The sequence below is a fragment of the Arvicanthis niloticus genome, chromosome 17 (genome assembly GCF_011762505.2).
Source record: "Arvicanthis niloticus isolate mArvNil1 chromosome 17, mArvNil1.pat.X, whole genome shotgun sequence".
NCBI lineage: Eukaryota > Metazoa > Chordata > Mammalia > Rodentia > Muridae > Arvicanthis > Arvicanthis niloticus.
In genome coordinates this window covers 44284113-44311509 of record NC_047674.1, presented here as the reverse complement: position 1 = coordinate 44311509, position 27397 = coordinate 44284113, and the positions used below count along the sequence as shown (strand labels likewise).

The 27397-nt window shown below is 37.2% G+C and overlaps 1 protein-coding gene across 3 annotated transcripts in view; it reads right to left on the bottom strand.

Annotated features, from left to right (window-relative positions):
- The window catches only part of Kcnq5 (potassium voltage-gated channel subfamily Q member 5), a 539505-nt gene that overhangs the window by 192713 nt on the left and 319395 nt on the right, over window positions 1–27397 (bottom strand). For all 3 annotated transcript variants that reach the window (XM_034521402.3, XM_034521404.3, XM_034521405.3), the window contains exon 2: window positions 8467–8557. In XM_034521402.3, the coding sequence (XP_034377293.1) occupies window positions 8467–8557 (91 nt within the window). The remainder of the gene's footprint in view (window positions 1–8466; window positions 8558–27397) is intronic.

Below are 27397 nucleotides of genomic sequence, written 5' to 3'. Positions count from 1 at the left end.
GGGTCAGAGGGAATAGTGGACTCTAAGGACTCTGTTTATTTGTTCATTTTGTCCTATCAAAGTTTGTTTTTATTTCATTATAACATTTATTTTATCTATCATCTTCTACATACTTATCAATCTATCATCTATCTATCTATCTATCTATCTATCTATCTATCAAGATGCCTTTTTTTTTAATGAGAGAGAGCAAAAATCAGTGTGTGGATTTTGGTGGGTAGGTTGAGGAGGAACTGACAAATTTTGGATGAATAGAAATCTTGAAAAAAATCTATTTTCAACAAACAAACAAACAAACAAACAAACCCAACAACCAACCAACCAACCAACCAAACCAAACCGAACCAAACCAAACTAAACCAAACCAGAAAACCCATAGTAAGATGAAAATACTAATACAAAATGAAAAGCTTAGACAAAAAGCATGGAGTCCATCTGTGTTCAATAATTATGCCTGGACATATCGCCTGCCCTAGGATGTGGTCAACACCTAGTGACTGATTCTCTCTTTCAGAAGTATCAGTTACAAGTATCTTCTTGGTTAGGGTTGGGACTTTGTGTCTACTTGCTCTCCTCAGTTTGTGTGTTGTGTTGTGTGTGTGTGTGTGTGTGTATGTTTGTGTGGTGTGAAGTATATAGGTCTAGTGCATGCTATCATAGTCTCTTTGAGTTCATATGTGAATCAGTCCAGCTGTGAACAGACAGATCTTGAGAGAAGAATTCTCAAAGTTGTGAGCACGTAATCTGACACAGCAATAAAAGCTACAATAACGCAGGCCACATGCTGAGCACGTACCAGGAAGCCGTTTTTAGTTACATGAATGCATTAGTGTATAAATCTGTAATAATTAACCTGGAGGTGTGCTAAAAAATACTTGTTTTCTATTTTATTTTCTATTTTAAACTTATGACCTTTATAAAAATGCTGTGTACAGCTCTCCTATACTTGTCTTCCTCTTATGGATGAAAGAGACAATGATTATGGTAGTTGCCAACTTTCCAAGAATTTTCTCTGTGCTAGGTCCAGCTCTAAGCATTTCAATTTATCTAATGTTCATAATAGTATTATAAGATTAGGGTATACACATAATATATATCTGCCATTTCTTAATTTCATTAAAATCCCTTCATCCTCTTTTTTATTTTGGCAAAGCATTAATAATAATTAATAATTAATTAATAATTAATAATTAATAATTAATAATTAACAATAATTAATAGCCGGCATGGCGTCTTAAGTTTGAGAAAAGGATGGGAAAGTTAAGAAAGCCTGGTCTACATAGTAAGCTCAAGGTTAGATTTGGATAAATAGTAAGAGCTCGTTAAACAGGGTTTGATAAATTTCTGATGTTTTCAAATAACAGACTTTTATTTTTTTTCCCTTTTCCATTTCAAATACATGTTCTTATCTTTTTCATAGTTTGGGTCTAGTTTGCTCTTTTTTCTTGTTTTTTATATAAACTATAAAATTCAATTACTGATGTAAGGTCTTTGTAGTTTCTAAATGTGTTTACATATATATTTTGTTCTTTGAAAATAATTACTCTACAGCTACTAATTTACCCAATCAGCATAATCACGAACAACAATCTATAAACATAAGCCTTTATAACCACAGAGGAGTGTAGTCCCACCTCTCATCAAGGAAACTTCTCTTTGCAACAGATGGAGACTACTACAGAAAACCACAACCAACCAAAATGCAGAGTTGTGCAGCCCAGTCCCAATGGGGATACATCTCCAAAACATGCTCACACTCAAGGCTCTGGGAACATTGAGGAAGAGGAACGGTAAGACCGAAAAGGATCAGGAAATTTGCTCTGAGATGGTATCTCCTACTAATATCAGAAGCTACATCAATACAGTCTCACCAATGTGACCACACAAAGGTGAGCAACAAAGGATGACACCAATGAGCATGCCAGACTGGGCAATGAAAAGCCCATGAAGACTCAACACTGTTATAGGCAACCAAGAAAAGCTGGGAGTAGGACAAGTAGTTTTCTCCAGGGAAGAGCACACTAACTGCGTGTCCAGTGCCAAATGGTCAGCCTTGGAAAAGCATATATACAAGTCATATTATATGAATTGAACAGATTATATTTATAAATACATATATATTATTAATACATACATTATATACACACATATATGTACATACACACGCATGCATGCAGTAACAATTTGAAGGGGAGTAGGGGGCATTATATTGGGAGGTTTTGGAAGGAGGAAAGGTAAGATAGAAATGTAACTAAATTATAATCTTAAAGAAAAAAATAAAAACAAGAAGAGATGGCAATTCTAGTTTAAATAAATGCAAGCTATATGTTTGTCTACATTTCCGATTATTTCCTTAAAATAATTCTATAGAAGTGAAAAAATAATTCTTTAATTCTTTGAGAGTTTTATACAGTTTCTTTTAATCTTCTCACCCACCCTAAATCCAGATCTACTACCAATCTCACCCCACCCCTTTTAACCCACCAAGACCAATTTATGCTGCCCAAATATTCTTGGATGCTTGAATGCATCGTCTTCTGATGGAGCATGGTCAATTTACCAATTGTCTAAGCTGAAATGCTTAGACAAAACCACCTTCCCCTTTCCCAGTAGCTGACAATTGTCCACAGGTCTGAAGCTAGGGGTGGGATTTCATGCCCAGCTCCCATCTCCATGCAGCTTGTGCAGTTTTGTATATGTTGTCATAACCACTGTGAGTTGGTATGTGATGTAAGCCTGTTGTGTCCAAAAGAGACAGCCTCCTTGTAGCCATCCACCACCTCAGGCTCTTAAACTTTTCCACCTTTTCTAATATAATGACTCCAGAGTCTTGGAGAGGAAGAGGTGTGGTACATAGATGCTCCTGCTTCCTAACCCTGCTTTCTCTATGTCCTGTGAATATTAATAAGTTGTGTTTTATTTCATTCATCTCTACAATCTCTTCCTTACCCTACTCATTACTTATGAATGGACTGCTTATTTTCCACCAATGCATAATCATTAGTGTTGCTTCCTATACTGGTTTTAAAATTTATTCCATCATGAAAGGACATCTCCCTCCTCCCTCTAATATTCTTCTTTTAAAGACATTTTGAAACTTAGTATATCTGTCATGGAAAATGTCCCATATGCTCTTGAGAAAAATGTGTATGCTTGCTCTTGAGTAGAGTTTTCTATCCATGCCTGTTGGAATAAAGTTGGTTTATCACTGCGTCTCCTGTTTCTTTATTTTCCTTCTTTCTAGTTACTGAGAGCGGGGTATTTATTGCTTCCAACTCTCAGCTAATTTGCTTCTCCAATGCTACCAATTTTTTGGTTTATGTATTTGTTTGTCAGTTATTATCTACATAGTTTTCAATCTTATACTTTGTTTCTTTGTTATACTGAACCCTTTATATGATGAAAATTTACATTTTTATAATGGAACTTTGAACCTTTCTATAATGTCCTTCTCTCTTAAAAGACCATTTCTATATTTTGTAACTCTATTTTGCTTTGAAGTATATTTTGTCTATTATATTTAGTATCTCTGTCTGTTCTCTTTCAGTTTTTTGTGAAAGATTGGGAATACTACATAAAACGGGTATTCCATATAATCCACAGGGCCAAGGTATAGTAGAAAGGGCACATCAAATCATTAAATGTCAATTTGAAAAAATTAAAAAGGGGGACCTGTTGGGCGCCAAAATAAATGTTGCAGCCCAGGCAAAATCTTGAGGCCCGGGCCAACCCACGTTTGGGCGGCCACTGTATCCCGGCCCAAGTTGCCGCTCCGGTCTTCAGGTCGGGGGTTCAGCAAGAGCGAGGGTGAGGCCAGATTTTACCTAATGTCTGAGATTCGTCTCTGATGATCCTCTGTATTCTCTGATCTCCGTCTATATTCTCTGATCTCTGGTTCTGTCTTCTATAGTCTGACTTCTAAGCCACGCCTCTAAGTTACACCTTTAATCATGCCCTTAGGTCTTGTCTCTAACTCTGATCTCTATACTTCTAAGTATACTATTAAGTCACACACCTTTAATCTCACACACCTTTAATCTCAAGGTATCTAAACCAAGATTATCAGAGTGTGCTCAGCTGTTGTAGGCTATTGTAATCCAAGTCTCATGTCAGGGTATATGGCTCAAGATGGTTGCAAAGCTGATAGCCGCTTTCTGCTAAAAGTTGGCCCCCAACAATTTGCACTTTATATGTTTTTGAAACTTTTATTATTGAAATATTTGTGTCTTTGATCTAAAGTGAGTCTCTTATAGTTAGTACATATTGAAAAAAAAATCTCTACTTCAATCCACTGTATTTTGCCTAGAAACTTTGGTCCATTTATATTTAAAGAAGTTAGTGATTAGTAAACATCTGTATTTTCCACACTATTCTTTATTTTTTACGGTCTAAATTTCTTGGGTCCCTCATTTCCTACATCATTTTCTCCTTCATTGTTTTAATAATTTTAATTTGGTGGTAAAATGTTTAAACTCCTTTTGTATTTTCTCTTGTGTACATTTTACAGCTTTTTTTTTTTTTTTTGGTTACCCTAGGAACCTGTTTACATCGTTTGGCTAATCTGAATTTATAGCAACATAACTTTGATGCTACACAAAGGTCTGAGCCTTCACGACTCCTCTTCTGCATCTTCTAGTTGCTGATGTCACAAGGTCACAATTATATTCATAAAGAATGTGCTTCAAATCCAGAAAAGAAACCAAAGCCAAAAGGACCTTTTAATTCCCCCATAAGTCACCTCAGCTGGACAGATCACCCTAATGGAAGAAGATGTAACAGGCACAGCTGATACCTTTTCCCTTCTGATATCTGATCGGAAGCAGCAATTGGAAATCAGAACAAGATCTTTGATATTTGGATAAGAACATTTTTGATCAACCTGGCTCCTATAAATGGGGTGTAGCATATTTCTAGAGTACAGGGATAGCTGTCTGCAATGGACTGGGCTTAGTGGATACATGGCTCTCACTATGCTAAAGGCTGAATTTGAATTTAATTACAGCTAACTGTTTTAAACGTCTCCTAGAATTTGCAAGCATTCAATAGATTCCAGATATGGAAAAGTACTCACACAAGACAATGCTTTTGTAGCCATTGGCATGAACAATACTAGTGCTTTGTGTCAATTTGTCCCAAATCTTATTTACTGAGAAAACTTTGGTAAAGAATTAATTTTCCAAATTATATGGATAGAAAAAAAGAAAAAAAGAAAAATGACAACAACAACAAAGATTGAAATAAAATTTACCAAATGTTGCCTGTTTGCAGACATTTACATGAAAATATTGAAGGAAGCAGGTAAATAACATTTTACCCAACAGAAAGAGTAAGTGAGCAAATAAACAAATCATTCACCCAGTTTGGAATATAGGCAAGTTTATGGATGTTAATTATATACTAATACTCTAACTGCATTTATGGATAACAGTGTTGGAATGTCCTCTTTGGTTCTATGAAGAACTGGAATCATCTTCATGACGCTCTAGTCCATAAGCAAGACAATATCTGCAAATAATGATCTGAGTGCACTACACTGTTGGTTTCAGTGGAACAACGAGACAGAAAAGAGAACATCCAAGACACCTCTGGGAGCTTTGTTTCTGGCCAGATTTGCCAGCAGTGTGTATGTTCTTCTTAGATCTGTGGGAGTCTGTTATTTGCATGGGAGTTACAGAAAATACCTTACCATAATGAACATTCTTTCAAGAAAACTTTAAAGAAATAGAGTTATAACAAAATATACAAAGTGAAACATTATTTATATATAATTATGAATATTCCTCTAGTATTGTATTTATACACCAACTGTGTAAACCAAAAGGTTAAAGTCTCACATCATTTGGGCATGATGGCAATGGACCTACGTCCTGAGCTACTATCAGTCTGAAGCAGGAGAATTGTTTGAACCAGTACAAAGTTAGATCCTGTCAGATAAAGTGGGTTATTTATTGAAACATTTGTTTATATTTCAATAGCCCTTTCTATTACTATTTGGATAATAAAATTTTAGGTATTCTCTATGTTGGCAGCTAAAACCAAGCAACTAAGCAATAAAAACCCAGCCAGCCAGAACTGAATTCTTTGAAATCTGTTTGATTATATGATCACAGGGCAGACAGGCTTTGAAATCTGATTAACCAGCTCAAACATACATGAAAACCGATAGCAGGAGATATCCTAAATCATTCAGTGTTCTCATGGTTTCCTAATAGTCTACAATTGGATGTCTCTGATATCTGTCTGTCTGTCTATCATCTATTATCATTATCTATCACCTATCTTTCTACTTATCATCTACCTATCTCTATAACTGAATGTGTATGATATATAATAAATTTAATGTATATGCTGTGTTAACTCATTGTGAAAATATTAAAATGTGCATGTCTTTTCAACTTGTCAATACCCAATCCAAAAAAAAAAACCCCACAAATTTTTCATTTTAATTGCTCTTTAAAGATAAAATGAAGGATTTTGGAGACTGCACCGAATCTTAGATTTACAACATAGTTTACATATTTCCAGGCAGGTCTCTAGAACACTCTTTAGCTTTTACATGGACACCCTGAACTCTGTAGGCCCCCAAATAGGAAAATTAACAACTTCTTTCCCTACTGAAAACCATATAACAGTACTCTTTTGAAATGTCTGCCTGCAGCACAAGGTCACTGTTCAAAATAAAGGCTCACTTGCAGAAACACTTTGTTTTGCTCTGTTAAGTCTAAATATGTTCAAGACTGACAAGTTCAGGACTGGGAGCATAGCTAGTGGTAGAGCATCTGCCTAGCATGAACGATGCTTCAAGTTCATCCTTCAGCATCTTTGAAATGATTAACCACGCCAGCTTCCTTATTTGCTAAAACATATCCTAGTTGCTAAATATCAGTTGCTCATGAGACAACATGCTTGAAAAGTCAGGATCCAAATTACTCTGGGGTTTGCAAAGGCTGAGCTTATATGTGTTACATGGATTTCCTTTTGTTTCTGATTTTTTTCTAAACATGTACACATCCATACAGTCGATTGAGGTTTTCAAAAATAATTTATTCCCAGGTCTGAAAGTCATATTTACACTTTCAAAGTACAATTCAGTTTCTGTGTGGACCTAATGTCAGTGCAACCTTAGATCTCACACTTCAAACATCATTTGTAATAAGCAGAGGGGTGGACCAAGCTAAAAAAGCCTACTTGTTCCCCACATGGAAAGCGTGCAAATGGAACAACCCCCCTCCCCACAGAGTGCTTTTCCTTGCTCTGCTCCTTCCCTTGGTTTGGAAATAGAAGTCATAACATTAACAATATACCACTGAGCACAATGTGTATGGAGACAAATAGGAGTAGATTCATTCCTGATTCAAAAGGGAATGTCTGTAATGTAAGACTGAGAGACTTGGTGCTGCCTTAGCAACATCAAGCAAAAATTAGCCATATGGAAGCACAGGCCACAAAAGCATCTGCCTCCTCTCCTATTATGAGTTGAGATCTTTCCTTTCCCACCTCGTTGACACAGAATCTTTGCAAATTAAATGATTGTTATATATACTCAATCTCTGTGACTTCACAGAAACTATCTTACACCATCTTTCTTCCCTCCTCTGTTCCACCAGGCTTTACAGAATTGAGCTCTTCCAGCTCATTCACACAGTTCCGAGACTGTCAAGTCTAATAATTCGGGACCAAGTAAGCCAAGTTAAAATGGACGTAAATGAACCAAACTTTCAATCAGATGTGATTGGAGCCTACAGTGCTATAGGTTCATTGCAATAGAAACTACAAGAGCTTAAAAGTCTTAGAATAACCCAGACTAAAATATCTTGGGGTCTTTTTCCATTTTAAAGAGAACTGGATAATTCTGTGTGGCTGAAGACTGACAGCCTAATGGAAACAGAGAAATCTGCAGTTTCTCACCAGGCAACTGCATTAGCAACAAATTCCTAATACCGTCTGTTAGTTGAAAGGAGCATAAAGATCCTTCTGTTTTTGTATGAGGAACCACATTCATACAGTTTTTTTTTAACCAATTATACTTAGCTACTGCTAAATTCAGTTATTGGAAAGTGCTTTCTACCCTGTATTTTTTTTTTAACAATAATGAGAAATCACATGCATGCTGACTTCTGTTATAATTATTTATTAGCAGAAAGCAAAAACCAACAAACCAACCAACCAAACAAAACCCTGCCATTAAATATTGCCTTTTTCTCGTGACATACCTATAGGATATGATATTGTTGTCTAATAGCATCCTGAATATTTCTGCATGGATTTCTCATGTTTTTCTATCAGTTACATTAGTGGCAAAATACTTGAGTGATCTTTGACAATTTTACATTTCACAGTAACAATAATTTCAGATAATGATGGTATAAATGCATAGCATCAATGTTACACACAATTGGTATATGACATGAACTTTTTGCACATCCGCATACATATATGATATATAACTATATATGCTTCACTTACCAGAATTAAGAGGCAACTTGAAGCCAATTTTGTGTGCTCAGGGATGGTAGAGAACACTGACAAAATCAAGCAACCAAACACAAGGAGAAAACTGCAAAATAACAGAAGAGAAGTTTTATGAGGACCATGCAGAATCGTCACCAAAACAGATAAAGCACCAGATTCACTTGAACACGTTTGAGCTAAATAATCACTTAGCACTTTAAATATCAGTGTGCAGTAGGATATTTCATATAAATGGGGCTCTTTTTGCTACTCAACTCATGAAGACATGGTTATAGGTGTTCATTACTATGTGTGTTGTGATGTGTGTGTGTGTTGTGTGGTACTGCATTTAAATGTTAACACTTAGGAATCTGTGAATTTCGTCATACAACTCCTCTTCCAAAAGGAACCCAAAGCAAGACCGAATTGTAGTCTTGCTCTCCTATCTGAGAATGCAGACTCTCCTTTTAAGAAATGGAGGATCCCTGTTTGTCAAGTCTGTAAACTACCAGGCATTGCATGTTATGATTGCTAAGCACCATTGTCGGGGTATGATAGTGCTTACGGATTCCAATTTATATTTTTTATATTAATAGGAAGAATAGGAAAACATGATTTTTCTCTACTACCTGTGGAGTTTCCAGCTCTACAGGCAAAGTAAGAGAGAAAAGGGCTTGAAGCTCTCTTTCTTCATATTTTAGTGACAGAGATTAGAAGTAACGAGCAAGTATTTTCTATAAATTACCGTAATAATGTTTTTGCAAATACGGGACTTCTAGGATTGAGGAAGCGGTAGGAATGAGTGATGAGCTACCAAGGAAAATCTCAAATGAAAGGGAAGTCAGTTCAAACCTAAAGCTGAAACGCAAGCTCTCAAAACAAATGAGAATCATTGAACAAAGTGCCGCAGACTAAATCTCACCATTACTGCTGTCCAGAAAATTCATTATATAAGGCTTTCCCTATTACAGAGGAATTAAACTTTACTTCCTTGTGGCTTGTACTAAGACTCACAGAAAGACTTGTGAGCTCATTTACCATGCTAGACTCACAGTGCCCTGGCTCTCCAGTCAAGCATTGGCTAACTATGACCTGAGCAAAAAGTCTGCCTCCTTATGCTTCTTTAAAATTTGAGATTTTTTAAAGGCCATTTTTCTGCCTTGTTTATTTCACAACTTTAAAGTGTGGTCCAATATCTAAACCTCTGGCTCAACTTCCAGCCTCCATTCCTGGTTCCTCCAGGGATCCACAGCTTCCTCAGCAGCTGGAACAGACCTCAGGATGAACCTCCCAGCATCCCAAGTCCTCACAGATCAGGCCATTGAATGTCCCAAGAACCCTGCCAGCAGCCATACACAGACTGCTCAGGGTGAGGACTTGGGCTAGGACTGCAGAAAATCCTTGTTGAGATTTTAAGTATTTTTATTGGAAATAAATTGTTCTTTCACACAATACATCACAGCAACTGTTTTTCTTCCCTCCTCCTCCCAGCTCCTTCCCACTCCCTCTCCCCCCACATCCATTCTCCATTTCCAAAAGAGCAGACATCCAAGAGACAACAACCAAACATGACTTAACTAAAGATATAGCAAGAAAGCCAAAAGTTCTCATACAAAGGCTAGACAAGGCAATCCAACAAGAGGAAAAATGTCCTACAAGACAAGACAGTCAAAGATATACCCACTCCCACTGATAGGAGCCCCACAAAAGCTCCAAGCTAACAGTTGCAACATACACTGAGGACCTCGTGTAGAACCTTCTGGCCAGGAGCATGCCATTTCAGTCTCTGTGATCCCGTAAGAGTTGATTCAGTGGGCCATGTTCTCCTGGTATCCTCCATCCCCCTGAATTGTACATGTTTCCTCCCCCTCTTCCCTGAGTTTCATCATTTCAAATCCTTACTCTTTCCCCTTTAACATCTCCTGTGTTGGTCCCAATTTCTCTCAAATGTTTGACCTTTCTTTCTGTAAATATATATGATATATTATGTATATGTATAAACACATAAAACTGCATCCATTTAAGTGTTGCTCGTATCTCATATGTGTTTAGGACAGATCCTTTGGGATTGGATAACCTATCAGGGAGTTAACCCCTAGTGAAAGTGGGTTTTCCCTCCCTCAGTAGCCACTGATTGCCTATAGTTTTTCCTACAGGGCCCAGGCTTGTTAAACACTGATGTGTTGACTGGTATTTCGAGGTTGTCATTCTACCACAGTGAGGCGAACCATCTTAATCACAGGTCAGAAAACATATTCTCTAAGGTACCAGGTAGCAAATATATCAATCAGTCATGTTATTCTGATTGTCATAAGTACGTGATTTTACACTTGTAATGTTAAAGCTACTATATATAGACAACAGATCAGTGACAATAAAACTTTATTTATAAAAATAACTGTTAGTGGCACATTTGCAATAGAACCACTATACCCAAGGCTCTAGGGACATTGTGAAAGGGAGGACAGAAAGACTGTCAAAGCCAGAGTACCAGAACACCTGGTGCTGGATAGTGTCTTCTAGACCTGACAGGCATGCTCTAACTATAATAAAATAATGCCTTGTCATATGACAAGCATGTTTGGTACATCAATCCTTGCATTTGACATAATTTTTAGCTTTTGTAATTATATGTATTTTATGTATTTAAAAACATTCTGTCAAATGACTTAGAGGTTTCATTAGTCTACTGATGCATTCAAAATATACTTATCCACAAAATTAACATGTTAATGGTGACAGGTTATTAAGGTAGAGCTGTGAACTATAAGATGGCTTTGTTTTGTAGCCATCATGGGCTTACCTAGGAAACTTATCAGTGATCAGCTTAAAACTACCATGAGATAAACATATTTCTTCAAAATGATTCCATAACAGCCTTTGGCCTTTATTTTTTCTGAAGCATTTCTATTTTGTTTCAGAGAAAATTCATGCTTATCCAAACTTTTTTTTTTTTTAATTTCAAGCTTCTCATTTGGAAGGCACTGATTGTTTTAAGATGAGAAGAGTATTTATGAGAAAGTAAATATTACCAGTCTCAAGACTGCTCTGTTTAGCCAAGAAAAGTACCATCAACTTTTTATGTTAGTTAATTAAGAATCAATTTCTGGGATATAATTTAGCAAGAAGGCTGAGCTGAGAAACACAGGTTCTTGTTTGAACAAGTGATGCCCTGATTCCAAAGCCTGTGCTTTCAGAGCAGGTGCACTTAGCTGAAATTAAAATGACATGCAAATATAGCACTCAGGAAAGCTCAGCTGATGCTTTGCCAAAGGAACCTTAGCAAATTACATTATTTATTATTTTCTCAAACACACATGCATGTGCACACATGTGAATACACACACACACATGCATCCATACATGCACAGGCATACACTCTCAGACACTCTCACACACACATGAGCATACATCCACATGCATGCATGCACACATGCACAAACAGGCACACATGCACATACATAAGCATATACACATGTACACCTAGTCATTCACAAACACTGTGAACACTGCAGTGAGGAAACAAGACACAGAACTGATATCTGACATGGAAATGTCACAGGGCTTCAGCAAGGAGGCTTTACTGATATTGACACAAATTCACATTTCTCCCCAGAATGCAATCTGCTGCAAGTATTTTGGTAGACTGTCAGTTTTGTTGAGAAACCTTCAGAGGAGAGATCATTAAATCTTGCATGATATGGAATCATGGGATTAAAATAAAGCACTCTAATGAGAGACACAGAAATACTTAAGAAATACAGACCTTAGGAACAACAATTAACCACAGCTACGCTGCTTTGTAAAATTTCAAGTATTGATATGGTGAAGTGGGCATTTTACTCTATTGTATGGAAGACGCTTGTATGTGCATCAAAGATTATGAGGTCTAAAGCATGCATGCTGGTATTAGTCTTAGTGACTTTAGATGATGTTATTGCAGCATGCATTAGCATGTGAAGTTGAAGCCCTCTAGTGAGTGAAAGCCTTCCGAGCACATTGGCAGGACAAAGGCTCATTGTTTGTCTCTTGCATCCTAAATTTATCTGTTTTTATATAAACTTAGTGTTCTGTGAAATGTCCTTGGTACATAATTTTTTCATGAAAGATGTCCAGTTTTCACCTGGCATCTCTCCGAAGCACATCTCATTCCCCTCCCCCTCACCTCCACAAAGCATCAAAACCATAAGCATGACAATTTGGTGTTTTTCACAGTGAGTTACTTAGGCCTATGTATTACTACTCTAATACAAGGATCACTCTAATCACTGTGAAGTTCTACTATGAGTTCTGATATGTTATATATTGCACGTGGTATTAAAAAGCAATCAGGAGATTGGGGGACTAGTGCCTTTTACTTTGTTATTGTGTTTCTGAAGAAGGCTCTGGCAGATGTAAATGATTTAGAACTTTGAAAATCTACAAGCAATTCAAGAGGCTTTCTATCAGAGCAGAGGCTAGACTGTGCACATACAGTCTTGGGCATGCTTTGGATGAAGCTTGCTTCAATGAACAGTGAATACTTGTGATTAGAAAGTTCTCTGATCAAGTCTCTCATTCCCCAAAGTGGTTATTTTTAAGTATCTCTGAAAGACATTTGTTTAGTTTCTCTTTGAATCCTTCCAGGGTCCTGAGCATCTATGCCCACTCAGGCCTCTGAGAAACAGCTCTACTTTTGGAAAACTGCCTCCTTGTTGGACACAACTCTTCAGAGAACCTTTGCCATTGGGTCTTCAAGCTCACAGCTACAGAAAGCAGGCACTTCCTAGCTCTCCCAGAAAGCTTGTCATACACTTAAGGATGGCTTTTCTCTGGTTTCCCCAGAGGTCTTCTGACTGAATACACTGAGGCTCTTTGTTGTCTACTCTTCATAGGAAACAATGTTCTGATCTCACACTCTGCTCCTCACTGTGTCTTAAATATACACACAAATATATCCACTGTGTTACTACACCCTTCGATGTGAGATTGACATTGTGTGACCCTCCAATGTAAGCAAAAGAACTGGCATTCAGTTACCAATGTGAAATACCTCCAGTTCTTGCCAGGAAACTGAAGTTCAGATTTTCCACTCCCTAGATAATAGCAAAACTCTTGTTTCAAAATGACAATCTTAGGACACTTCCATTTCTGTCTCTTTTGTACCACATCACAGAACCTGAAGTGAACCTGAACACTATTGACCTGTATCATGAGAGTACACCCACACTCGTCCCTAATGTAATTACTTTTTACTAAACTATGTTTGATTTTCTGCTCTTTCCTTGAAAAAGAATAATGAACATTCAACCAATATGTTATGTTCTGAGAGTTTCTCAGTATTTTACATTGTATTGGTTCCTTGAGGCATCCCATAAGACATTCTTGCCAGCATTTTATTGCAAAAGATACTATATTGCTTCTAAAAAAAAAAGAGGATGAGGTTTTTGTATGAGACAGGGATCTTTGAATATGTTTGTATCATTGCCTTGAGTGTTAGAATGTTCAGATATGAAACTGAATTTTATGCTAATAATGGCCTATTCAATAATTAATGAGGATGTACACACTCGCAGATGCTCTTCCTTTCTGATGTCTGTATACTTTCCTATCAATACATGATCTTCCCTTCAGTGTACCTGTCTCAAATAGTCTAGAGACTCTGTACCAGACTCTGCCAACTCAGACATGGTTTCTGCTCTCATAGGGTTTCTGTTTCAGTAGGAAGATAGACCTTTTGTTGTTTTTACCCATCTACAGTGTGTGTGTGTGTGTGTGTGTGTGTGTGTGTTTGTGTGGTCAATATCCTTAACTGTTTTCTGTATGAATCAGGCTAAGCTCAGCTGAATGACTAAGGGCACAAGTAATGAAGATGAAATTTCATCCATCTTCATTCTTTGAATTGAGACTATTAGTGCAGCTTAGAGTTACCTTCTTTGTTGGGAGTCGAGTACAACCCCAGTCTCCAACTTGAATTAAATTCAAATGAAGAGACTTTGCTCACTCAGATTCAAAAGTCTTCACATTTGTTAATATCATTATGTTAATCTCAATTCATTTATCCATTGGATGAACTGCCAACTCCCTTTTCTCAGAATCTTTACATGCCTGACACTGTCTTCTGGAATTTTCTCTCAATGCTGTATTTGTCTCTGGGGAAGGGTCCTGTCATCCTGTCTAACCTTCTCTTTCTATTCCTTAAGCACATTATAAAGCACATTTGACTGTTTTGCTGAAATTGAGACATTTTCTCTCCTCTATTACTCTGCCACAGTGAGCTGGTAACCCTATCCAACTGAAAAATAAGTGTAATTTAATGTTCTTGCTCTTGGCAAATTTGTGTTACTTTCTAGCAATCACAGTTACTCTTCTGAATTTATTATAAATCAGTGCTTAATATTCTATCTGAAGCATTTCTAGGAATTGCTATTGAACTTCTCAGTATGCAGAGTAAAGTCCCATTTGCTTTTTCTGATTTGTTTTCTGATGATCAGAACTTTCTCCTCTCTCTGACCACTTGGAGCCCATTACATTTTTACAGGATTATTAAAGATTATTAATTAAAGTCATTCATTATTATCTACAAATCTTCAACACCTTACAGTAAAAATAAAACTTGGGCCAGAAATATGTAGCCAACATTTTAAACCATTTTATATTTTCATTGTATTTTAATCACATTTTTTTCAAGTTTGAAAAGTCATGATGTCATTGGTGAAAAAAGGGGCCAGGTTAAGGTTTGAAAAGCTTAATATTTCTGTGTGATCATAACCAGGATGATGATAACCAGTAGTAGAAATACTTTTCTCTATTATTATTTTCTTCCTCAGAAAAGACCATATATGCTAATTTAAAGGGTTGTTTAAAAAATCATTAGAAAGAAAAGGTTTCTTTTTTTTTTAAGGCTCCCCATCTTATTTTGATCTCTCTCTCTCTCTCTCTCTCTCTCTCTCTCTCTCTCTCTCTCTCTCTCTCTGTGTGTGTGTGTGTGTATCTGTATGTCTCTGTGTAAACATGTCCATTTGAGTAGAGATGCCCTTGGATTTTAGAGGCCACAATCTTAATTACTGATTTAATGTTCCAGTCCCCCAAAGCTTTATTTTTGAGGGAGGTAGATGTGTTGCTTCTCTGGCTCATAGTTTATATGAAGTTACTGTGCTGGAGAGATGGCTTAAGTGGTTAAGATCACATCCTATTCTTCTAGAGGACCTGAGTTCAGTTCCCAGCACACACACATCAGATGACTTATAAGAACCTGAAACTAGCTTCAAATATCTAATGCCTTCTCCTGGGTTTTTTGGGCACCTTTCTCCCAACATACACAAAAATAAAAATAAATTTTAAAAATTGAAATTGTACTTATAATTGTGTGTGTGTGTGTGTGTGTGTTTTAAAACAAAAGAGCTGTTCTTTCCATATTTAAAAATGCAAGCTGGAACCCAGCAGGGTGGTTACATGTCTTTAGTCCTAGCATTCAGGAGGCAGAGGCAGGGGGATTTCTGTGTCTGAGGGCAGTGTAGTTTGCAGAGCAAGTTCCATTACAGCCAGGGATACATAGAGAAACCTTATCTTGAAACAACAACAACAACAAAAACACCCTCTACTACTACCACCACCACCACCACCACCACCACCACCACCACCACCTCCATCACCACGACCACCACAAGCAGGACATAGTGGCTTAGCTACTAGGGAAGCCCAAGAAGGTGGATCATGGCTTTAAGGACTGCATATTCAGCCTTGGGAGGCTATCTCCAAATACTAATGATATAAATTATAATTATATAATATATATTATATAATTAATATATACAATAATATAATATATGATATAAATTAGTATTATAATGATATAATACTAATTGAAATAAAAAAGCTAAAGATACAGCTCTGCTGAGGGCACTTGCCAGCAGGAATACAGCCTCGGGTTTAATTCCCAGTACTGTAAAAAGCCAGAGCTAACAAAGCAGCCTTGAGAGCTCATGACTCAAGCTGACAACCCCAGCCTGCAGGAGGAGAGATGCTGACATCCTGGATTACATAGCAAAATGGTTTCCAAAAAAAAAAAAAAAAGAAGAAGGAGGAGGAGTAGGAGGAGGAGGAGGAGGAGGAGGAGGAGGAGGAGGAGGAGGAGGAGGAGGAGAAGAAGAAGAAGAAGAAGAAGAAGAAGAAGAAGAAGAAGAAGAAGAAGAAGAAGAAGAAGAAGAACAACAACAACAACAACAGCAACTACAACAACAACAACAAGAACAAGAAGAACAAGAAGAACAAGAAGAAGAACAAGAAGAACAAGAAAAGCAAAGCAAAGGAAAGCTGAGTGTGTTATATTGGTTTTCGTTTTGTATTCTTTCTTCCTACACCCTCTTACAGGTCTCTGTCCAGCATTTCACACCACTTTTATTATGATTTAAAAATTTCTTCCCTTCATCCCTCTTCGATGTTGTAATTCTGTTCTCCTCCTCCCGTCTGTTTCTTAAAAGGGTCATGACCTCTTTGAGAGCAAGACCTCGATTGGAAAAGTGGAGACTGGAATCAATTTTGGCCCTATTTTTTGGTGTCACTCAGACATATCTGAACTTGAAGATACTTAGTTTGATTGCATGGACTGAACGGATTTTGAGTCATCAAAACTAAATGGATTAGGGCTTCCTGGATGGCCCAGGAGAAAAAGGTGCTTGCTACCATACACCCCAAGCCTGACAACCTGAGTTCAGTTTCTGGAACCTACATAAAGATAAAAGGAGAGAACAGACTCCACAAGGTTGTCCTCTGCCCTCCAGGTGCACACACACACACACACACACACACACACACATACACTCACACACACACTCACACACACACTCACACACACTCACACACACTCACACACTCACACACACACACACTCACACACACACACTCACACATACACACTCACACATACACTCACACACACACACTAACACATACACTCACACACACACACTCACACACACACTCACACATACACTCACACACTCACACACACACTCATACATAACACTCAGACCCACACATGCACACACAGATTAATGAAAGCGAACACCAAATTGATCATATACCATGTAAATCTGTAAAATTTCACATGCCTCCTCACTAACACGTACAACTTGCTTCTATGTCATTGTTTTTGAGTTTAGATCAATGAAAAAATATGTAAATTTATTTTATCTAAAAGTAATATTTAATTATCCTGAAGATCTCATCTTTTGCCTCCTTTTAATTTTTAAAGTGAGCATACAAAGTAATGCATTTCCTTATGGCGTTTTCATACATACGTGTCATACTTTATTCATGTCCCCATCATTCTCTACTGTTTGTCCCAACAAACAGTCCTAAACATTTTCATGGTACATGCATTATTTCTTCTTCTTTCACTCTCCTGCTGTCTGCCTTCCTTTAAGCTCTCATTCTTCTCTCTCATGGGACCTTTTCTACCTTTGTGTTTGCAATCACACACACACACACACACACACACACACACACACACACACAAATCTATATTCCATAATCAAGATGAAATGTGGTGTTTGTCTTTCTGAGTCCAACTTATTTCACTTAACACCAGGCCTTCTATCTACATTCTTTTTCCTGCAGGTGTGATGATATCAATTATGTTTTGGGATGAATAGGATCCCACTGTGTTATGTTCTACAATTTCTTTCCTTCCTCATCAGCCTGATGGATACTTAGACTGATTCTATTTATTGTCTATCATGAACAACCGCAGCAATAAACACAGATGTACAGTTCTCTCTCGGTTATAATGTTAAGTCCTTTAGGTACACTTCCAGAATAGCTAGGGTATATGGCAGTTCTGTTTTTAGCTTTGAGGAGCTGCCATGCTGATTTCCTCATTGGCTGTACTTGTCTACATCCTCCCAAACAGCTGTGTACAAAGACTTTTCTCCCACCATACAATCACCAGAGATTGTTGTAATATGCTTTCTTGATGACACTCATTCTGATCTGGGTGAGATAGAATATTAAGGATGTTTTAATGTGTGTTTCTCTATTAGCTAAAAGTCTTCATTGGGCATCATGACTTGTGTTTCTTCTTTGTAAAACTGGTCAGTTCATTTGCTTCCCTATTGATTGGATTTTTTTTTCTGAAGGTTTTTTTTTTTTTTTATATGTTCTAGCTATCAATCACATGTCTCATATATAATTGGCAAGGACACCTTTTCATTCCATTTCTTATCTGTGCTGATAATGTTGTTTACTGTGAAGAAACTTTTAAACTTTATATACTCTCATTTTTCATTTTCAATTCTGTGGATCCTACCCTGAACTATGTTTTTTTTTTTTTTTTTTTCCCCAGAAAATCCCTGTCTGTGTCCATCTCTGTGAGCATTTTACTTAAGATTTCCCTTGACAGTTTCAAATGCCAGGTCGCACATTTAATTCTGTGATACATTTTAATTGATTCTATGCACAGTACGAGATATGGATCTAGTTTCATTTTTATGCATGTGGAAATACAGTTTTCCCAACACCATTAGTTAAAGAGGCTGTCTTTCCTCCATTTTATGTTTTTCATCCTTTGGTTAAAAATTGGGTGACTATAGGTGTTTATTTATTCCTGGGTTCTTTGTTCAAGATCACTTGTCTGTTTTCTGATTGCATGCAAGTCCCATGCTGTTTGTGTTACTATGGTTAGGCAATGTCGTTTGAGAGCATGCATTGTGTGATCCCTCCAAAATGGCTTTTTGTTCTATGGCACAGATTCTCAACCCATGGGTCACTATAGTATGCATATTAGATATCCTGCATATCAGATATGTACTTTATGATTCATAACAGTAGCAAAATTACACTTATGAAGTAGTAACAAAAAATTTTATGGTCAGAGTCACCACAACATGAGGAGCTCAAAGGGTCTCAGCCTCAGGACGGTTTAGAACCATTGTTCTAAGGATTGCTGGCGTCTTGTTGATTCCATATGGATTTTAGTATTGCTTTTCTTAGTTATGTGAAGAAAAATATTGGTATTTGGATGGAGACTGCTTTAAATCTATAACATTCAAAGTTAGCCATATTTTTACAATATCAATCCTATAAATTCATCAGCACTGGGGAGAGATCTTTCCTCTTCTATTGTCTTCTTTAACTGCTTCTGTCTCTTAAGAATTCCTTCTATAGCTATGCTTAGTGCTTCTCATAATTTTAGTTAACTCAGTCATTCTGGACTTCTGACGGGGTTGAAGACCTATAGTCTCATAGCCAATCCTGGCTATTTACTTTGAGAGAAAAGATTTGAGAGGATGGTTTCCAGCTGACATTCATTCTAAAGCCAAGAAAAAAGTCAGGTTCAAAACTAAGTGTTTTAGTTAGAGATGACAGAGGTTCTGGTTAGTCAACAAAATGATGGACTGGGTATTAGGACTATCTTGTACCTCTCTGGTACAATTAGGGATAATTATGCTCTAATTGCATTTTGAGAGAAAAGTTTTATTTTAACAGGAAGGGTGATATGTAGGAGGAGCTAAGGGGGAAGGAGTACCAAGAGGAAGAGATGGAGTGAGGAGAGGAGAAGATGAAGGAGAGGAGAAGCTAGGTGATGAGAGAGAGAAAGAGAGAGAAAGAGAGGGGGGCATGGAGGCAGATGTTCACCTATCTCCACCAGTCAAAGATAGTTGATATACCTAGGTTGGGTATTGGGTTACACTTCTGATTGAGCATTACCAAACTTATAAAGCCTTTGATTAACATTAAAAAAATTGTATAAAAGCAAAAAGGAAAAGGGGGCATGGGATATGGGTTTTCTAGGGAGGGGAAATGGGGAAAGGGGTGGCATCTGAAATGTAAATAAAATATAAAATAAAATTAAAAAAAGAGAGAAAAGGAAAACAAAACAAAAACAAAAAAGGATTCCTCCTATATCCTTGGTCAGGTCTATCTGCAGCTATTTTTATAGCTATTATGAGGAGGATGAGATATTAAGTTTTGATGGCTTTTTAAAATTAAATATTAGTTATTTTTTATGTGTATAGGTTTACATTCAGTGCACTGCATGCATGCTAGTGCACTGAACGTAATTTCAAGTGTGTGTAGAAACCAGAAGGTGGCATTTGATTCCCTGGAACTGGAGTTACAGACAGATGTGAACTACTGTGGGTCCTGGGAATCAAACCCAGGTTCTGCAGTAAGAACATTTAGTACTCTTAACTGCTGCACCATCACTGTTCAGCCCTAATAGTGGTTTATTTTTAAAGACCCATCCTTTTAGGTAGAACAGGAATGTAATGGCTTCAGTGTAATGTCTGGGCATAGTCTTGCTTAGTAAAACAAGGTAATCATACTCTTTTAAAGAGCCTGAGGATGGCAATTTAGAAATACATTAATTAGGGCATTGTCTTTGCAAGTTGTTTCTGTGTCTTTTCTAGGAAACTTAATAGAGTTCAAAATTCAGAGTTTGCTCTTCTGAGCTGTGGAATTTAAAATGAAAAAAGTCCTTTCTACTATCATATATTCAATGCATGAAAGAAGATAGCCTCTAACCTGATGTTGGTGTTTTTGTTAGCCTGTTGTATTTTTCTCTTCTTCACTTGGAAGTACACATTTGTTTGCTTGTTTTGGTTTTTCTGTTAGTCTGTAACCTTGGTAATAATAGGAATCTTATCTCTCTATTTTTATTATGAAGAACAAATTGTGGTACAGGTACTAATCAGTTGATTTATTCATTTAAATAGTATTTATTTATCAGGGACTTATATGTACTCTGAATGTTCTCCATCGTAAAGCTATAGAGACAGTGAATAAAGTCATCAAATTCTCTACCTTTATAGAACTTATATTGTATTGGGAAAGATGGACAATAAGTGACATAAACACGTAAACCTTGTACTGTATCAGAGAGTGACAAAGAGGACATATAAACATTATACAGAAGGCAGATGGGATAAGGAAGCAGGGAGAGAACATTTGAACAGAATGGACTAGTGCCATCCCACGGACAATGTGCCAGTTGTTAATTCTTGAACTGTAGTAAATTCCATGATCCATGAAGACAAAGAGGTGATGACTTTGGAGGTCAGCCTCCACAGGCCTTCCTTCTAGAGCTTTTTCCCAAGCAGACTCTCATTTTTTGTTGTTCTGTTTTTATAATACTTTGCTTTAAAAGCTATGTTGGATCAATGGAGATGGCCTAGTGAGTGAGAACACTTGCAGTACAGGACATGAGGACCTTGATTATGTCCTTAGCACTCACAAAGCTAAGTGTGGCTTAATGAGTCTATAACTCTATTTCTTGGGAGTGGAGCCTGCTGGTGGATCACCTAGTTTTCTGACCAGGAAGACTAGTTAAAAACAACAGCAGCAGCAGCAACAACAACAATAACAATTATCAAAGCCCAAACTGCTACAAGATCCAAGTTCAGTGTAAGACAGACACATTAGATAAGGGCTATTTTGATCTCCTCTGGTCTCGACATGTGTGCATGCTAACATGAATAAACAACACACACACACACACACACACACACACAAACTCACAAAACAATGAAACCAAAACTAAAAGGCTCATGGTTCCTTCTCTTGTTAGATCCCTCCTTGTTTCTCCTTTGTTTCTAACATGTACGCAAGAACAATTAGCTCTTCAGTTGCCCCATTCTAAGAACGCTCATCTCCTTTTTCTTCTCTGTAAAAAGTGGCATCCTGTACATAATAGGGTGTACATAAGAAGAAGTCTTTAGGCTGCGTCACCCACCCACATGTCAGTAAATCTCATGTCAACTTGTCCTCAACCCTTTCCACACAGCCTCACTCCCTCTCTAGAAAATTGACTAAGAACAGGAAGTGAAGCAGCTAGAGGTCAAAGGGCACAGTGAATAATTAAAAACAAAATATAATGGCACAGATGCATGAAAATGCCATGAGGGAATCCATTTCGTGGTATGCTGATCTGAAAATTAATAACAAAATAATAAAAGTAAATATATGCAGGAACACCAAGCTGATAATCTTTGCTCTACATGGGTCCACTAATAGGGATGACAATTATAACAACGAATTAAATGATTTTTTTTACCATCTAAAATCTCTCTTTATAAAGTGAGATATTTATGAGTGCAAAACAGGAAACAGTATAAAACAGTGTGCAGCAAGATCTCAAGTTTTCAAACTATTTCACTCAGAGAACCCACTTACAGACTGGTAATATAAGAGCTGGGTTAGAATCATAAGAAGAAGTGTTCAAGATTACAATGTTATCTCCATAGACATCAACTCTGATGAATTAGATCTCAGTTATCAGCTCTTGATGATACCAGTTCCTCTGAGTCTGGGTTGCCTTAAATAAAGGCACTGAAGCACTAAGAAATAGCTTCAGTTGATATTCAGAATGAATCTTAGTGAAGTTCATCAGGCATTTAAAATTATTTAAATTGCTGCTAATGATTCTTCTGAACTCTTCTGTTGTGTTAATTAGCAGACAATACACAGTGAGAAACTTGACTGCTCAGAACAATGTACCGATTATTGTCATGGATGAGATAAAAGTTTTTGTAAGGTGATAAAGACCTTGGTAAAGTCCATGTGAACATGCCCATTAAAGTTATATTCTTAATGTCAATGGGAAAGCAATGTCAAGGAATGTAATCCAGTGTAGTAGTTCTGCCAATATAAATTCATATATATTCAGATTTCCATGCTTTGTTTTGAAGGGTCTGTTCATGACTAAAAGTGAGGGATAGTACATGTTTAGACAGATCTTCAAAGATGTTTATTTGACCATAGTTGTCTAGCTGGAATAATTTTTCCATAAAATTAAGTATCAAATAATCCAAATTGCTGCAATATCTAATAATATCATATTACCTGAAATAAAAAGTAGAATTTATGAAGTATATTTATTCACTTATTTATTGTGGGAGATAAAAGTAAAAGGTAATAAAAGTATATTAAAATTTATTTGTCTGTAAACCAAAAGCTACTTTAAAGTACTATTCTTTTTTAAAATTTTTTTATTGTATATTTTATTTACATTTCAGATGTAATTCTCTTTCTTCATTTCCCCCAACCCAGAAACCCCTTTACCACATCTCGCCTCCTCCTGCGTCTATGAGGATATGCTTCCACCCACCCATCCACTTCCACCTCCCCACCCACGATTTTCCCCACACTGGGGCATCCAGCCTTCACTGGACCAAGGACTTCCTCACCCACCTATGCCTGACACTGTCATCCTCCCCTACATATACAGCTGGGGCCATGGGTCTCTCCCTATGTACTCCCAGGCTGGTGGGTTAGACCCTGGGAGCTCTGGTTGATTGGTATTGCTGCTCTCTCCATGGGGCCGGAAACCCTTTCAGCTCCTTCAGTCTTCTCTCTCACTCCTCCATTGGGAATCCCATGATCAGCTCAATGGTTAACTGTGAGCATCCACCTCTGTATATTTCAGGCTCTGGCAGACCTCAAAGTACTATTCTTAATGATAAGAAATATGAATTTGATTGCTTTTAACTGGGGAGAGCCATATATTGCACTTACTTTAAAATCATTTTTTTCCCTTAAAAAGTTTTCTGAGAATATTCACACTCCATGGAGAAAATCTCAGTGGGCTCTTTGTCACACATATATACAAGAGGATATAACTTGTGCAATGAGTGTCTTTTACAGCTGTCAAAGAGTCAGGATTTGTAGTCAAATCTAACCAACTGATGCTGTATGGCCTGAGGCATGGAGACTTACTACGGCTTCCCTCTTACTTTCTTCAGTCTATATAAATAAAGTCATAAAGTGCCTAAAACAGAAGAAAGTAGAATCTCATTGAGTAAAGTAGTCTTGGCAGTAGACTTTATGAGGTGGTACAGCATTAGGAAAAAATAAACCCAGCAGACAATTGTCTCCAGAGAGTAATAACCATAAACTCTGACTCTACTATGCATGCAAGTATCTGCCCATGGAATACGGAAGATAAATGATGCTCTTGGGACTGACCTACACTGGCACTTCTTACTCTTGGTGATCGGAGTTGAAAGGAAGCTGAAAGGTAATTTCAGTGTGTGTGGAGTCATTGATGTATTTTATAGATCAGAGAAGTTGGCAAGCAGTGACAGGTACCAGACAGTACACATTTCCTCTCTCCAGAAATATATTTATAGTTTAAAAAACTATGTACACTCTTCCAGGGACTGGGAACCAAGCAAAATGCTGCTGTATGGATACTCATGAAGTATACCTTTCACCCACATATTTTGTATCATCAAAATATTAGAGGTACTGTTATTATGCTGGTAGACATGCATTGCATGGTCAAAAGGGAGACTAAACAAAGCCATCTCTGATGTTTAACCTGCCACTAGAGCTTAAGAGGTTTTTACTTATGGTTTGTTTTTGTTTCACATGGAAAATGTGGATGATATAAACCACAAAGTTTTATCTGTATGGGTATTTGGCTTTAAACTCTGGTCTCATGGTCACTCATTTATCTCTATTTTTAAAATTAATTTTTATTATGTGTGTGTGTGTGTGTGTGTGTGTGTGTGTGTGTGTGTGTGTAAGTGTGTATATGTACAGGTGCCAGTTGACTTCAGAAGGGGGTGTTGGCATTGTCTGGAGCTGGAATTATGGTAGTTGTATGCAGCCTAATATTGGAGCTGGGGGCCAATCTTGATCATTACTGGCTCCCTGAGTCATCTCTCTAAACTCTATTTTTATATTTACTTTTAAAAAATTATTTTTAAAATCCTTTATTTTTATTCCATGTGTATATGAGTGAGTGCCTATATGTGTGTAAGTGTACCATGTGCCAGCCTGGTGCCCTTGAGGGTCAGAAGAGGAACTGAGATTATAGATGCTATGAACTAAACCCTGCTCCTCTGCAAAAGCAGCAAGGGCTCTTTATCACTGAGATGTCTTCCCATTCCTCTCCTTTCCCCACTATCAAAAAGTAAACCTTAAAAGCTTAGTTAAAAATTCAGTTGTTTTTGGATACTCTGCTGTCTTGCTTGCATTTTGACAGCAGGAGTAAGAAAGCCCTGCTATTGAAAAGCCACAGATAGTTTTCAATTCTGGGATCTTTACAATGCACAGAGCTGTCAGAAACCCAGAAGTATCACCTGCACAATCTAGGGGCAAAAAGCATTGTTTTCTGCTTCTTACTATAGAATCTAGGCTATACTTTTCTCACTACTTATTACCATTTGCAAGAAAGGAAGAGAAGGTAGATTTACAGCAAAGGTGACAAGCATTGTTTTTCTGTAAAGGACCAGATAGTAAATATTTTAGGCATTAGAGCTGGGTGGCCTCTTTTGAAGCTAACCAGTGCTACAGCTGGAGTGCCAAAGCAGCCACAGGCTGTAAATGAATGGATGTGTGTTTTGATAAAACTTTATTTGCAAAAAAGGTGTTGGGGAAGATTTGGTTCACAAGCTATAGATTGTTGATTTTGGGTTTGGTCTGAATATTATGAAGTTTTACCCTTACCAGAGGAGTCATTAGCAATTGGTATGTTCTGGGGGGTTCGTTTTCTTTAAGGATCTGGTCCTTGGTACAACCACTGTAGTTCAGTGGAAGGTCTCATGAGTGTATAGGCACAAATAGACTCCATGGGTTTAAGATCAAAGAAGAGGGCCTAAAGTTGGGCAGACAGAGATATGCGGAGTTGAGTTGGGAGTGAACGGGATCCAAATACATTGTATGAAATTCTGAGTTTTTAAAAAAAGTCAACAATGTGGTTTCCACTCTGTTCTAGCTACATATTGGCAATTTTTGCTTTATAATTAATTCATTCCCCTTTCTTTCCCCTAAGTTCTTCTGAAGGAGGAAAAAAAAAAAAAACCATCTAGATACTTTCCTAAAGAAATGTACTGCAGATGTAAAGAATAGGGGAAAAATATAAGAAAATTGTTGTGGTCTCTGTTCTTTTAAATGTAAACTTAACAAAAGAAGCAGATGTGAACAAGTGGAACTGAATATTCTGAAATTTATGTTTTTAATTGGAATCAGTTTTGAATTTTTTATTCGTTCTTTGTGAAATTTATGCAATGTATTTTGATAAAATTCATCCCTTCTCCCCCAACTCTTCCCAAAGACACCTTCCTTTCCTAGCCCGTGCAACTTCCTATCCTTTGTTTCTTTTTAATCCTTCAAGTTAATGTGTTCTGTCCAAATATTCCTGTACATGTGTCTTCCACTGGAGGATGTCAGTGTTACCAGGGACTACACTCTTAGAGAAACTTCCTCCCTCCCCCACTCAGTGGCTGACAATTCCCTAGAACTACACTATTTGGAATGGCGTTGTATGCTAAGCTCTTAATGTTTTGTAACTGCAAGAACTGGGAAGAAGGTGGTTTGCTCTCGTTATTGCTCCTGCTTTGTCATGTGCATAAAATGAGTGTCAGCTGATCAGAAGGGCATTTGATCTTTGTCTCCTCTGTTTAATGTTGCCTGGTGGAAACCATAATTGGAACAAAAAGTCATAGGAGATTAAGCAGGCACTATTACCCGTAATGAATGTCAGGCAATGTGGGTCTGACTGCAAAAGTCTAAGCTTAAGGAGTTCTCCAGAGTTCTCCAGAGTGTGTCTTTTTCACCATGGAGTTTTGGGAAATAAAATCAACTGTTTTCCTCCAGTTTCAGAATAACTTCCCTTAAGAGTTTAAGTCTTTTAAAAAGATTTTCACAAAACTCTTAATTACAGTGAGAAAAAAAGAGAACAACCCATACACAAATGTTTGTAAGTAGATAGATACATGAAGCTTTTTAAACACCTCCGAGAACAACTGCCAGAAACATTGTCTTTGAGAATGATTCACAGCATCTCTAAAAATTTATCCTTGACACATAGGATTTTTTTTTGAGATCTTATTTTCTTTAAAAGGGGTTGGTTTCCAAATAATAATAATAATAATAATAATAATAATAATAATAATAATAATAATAATTGAGAGGAAGGTACAGAGATTTCCCATGACATTAAAGTTCAGATTTTCATTTCATC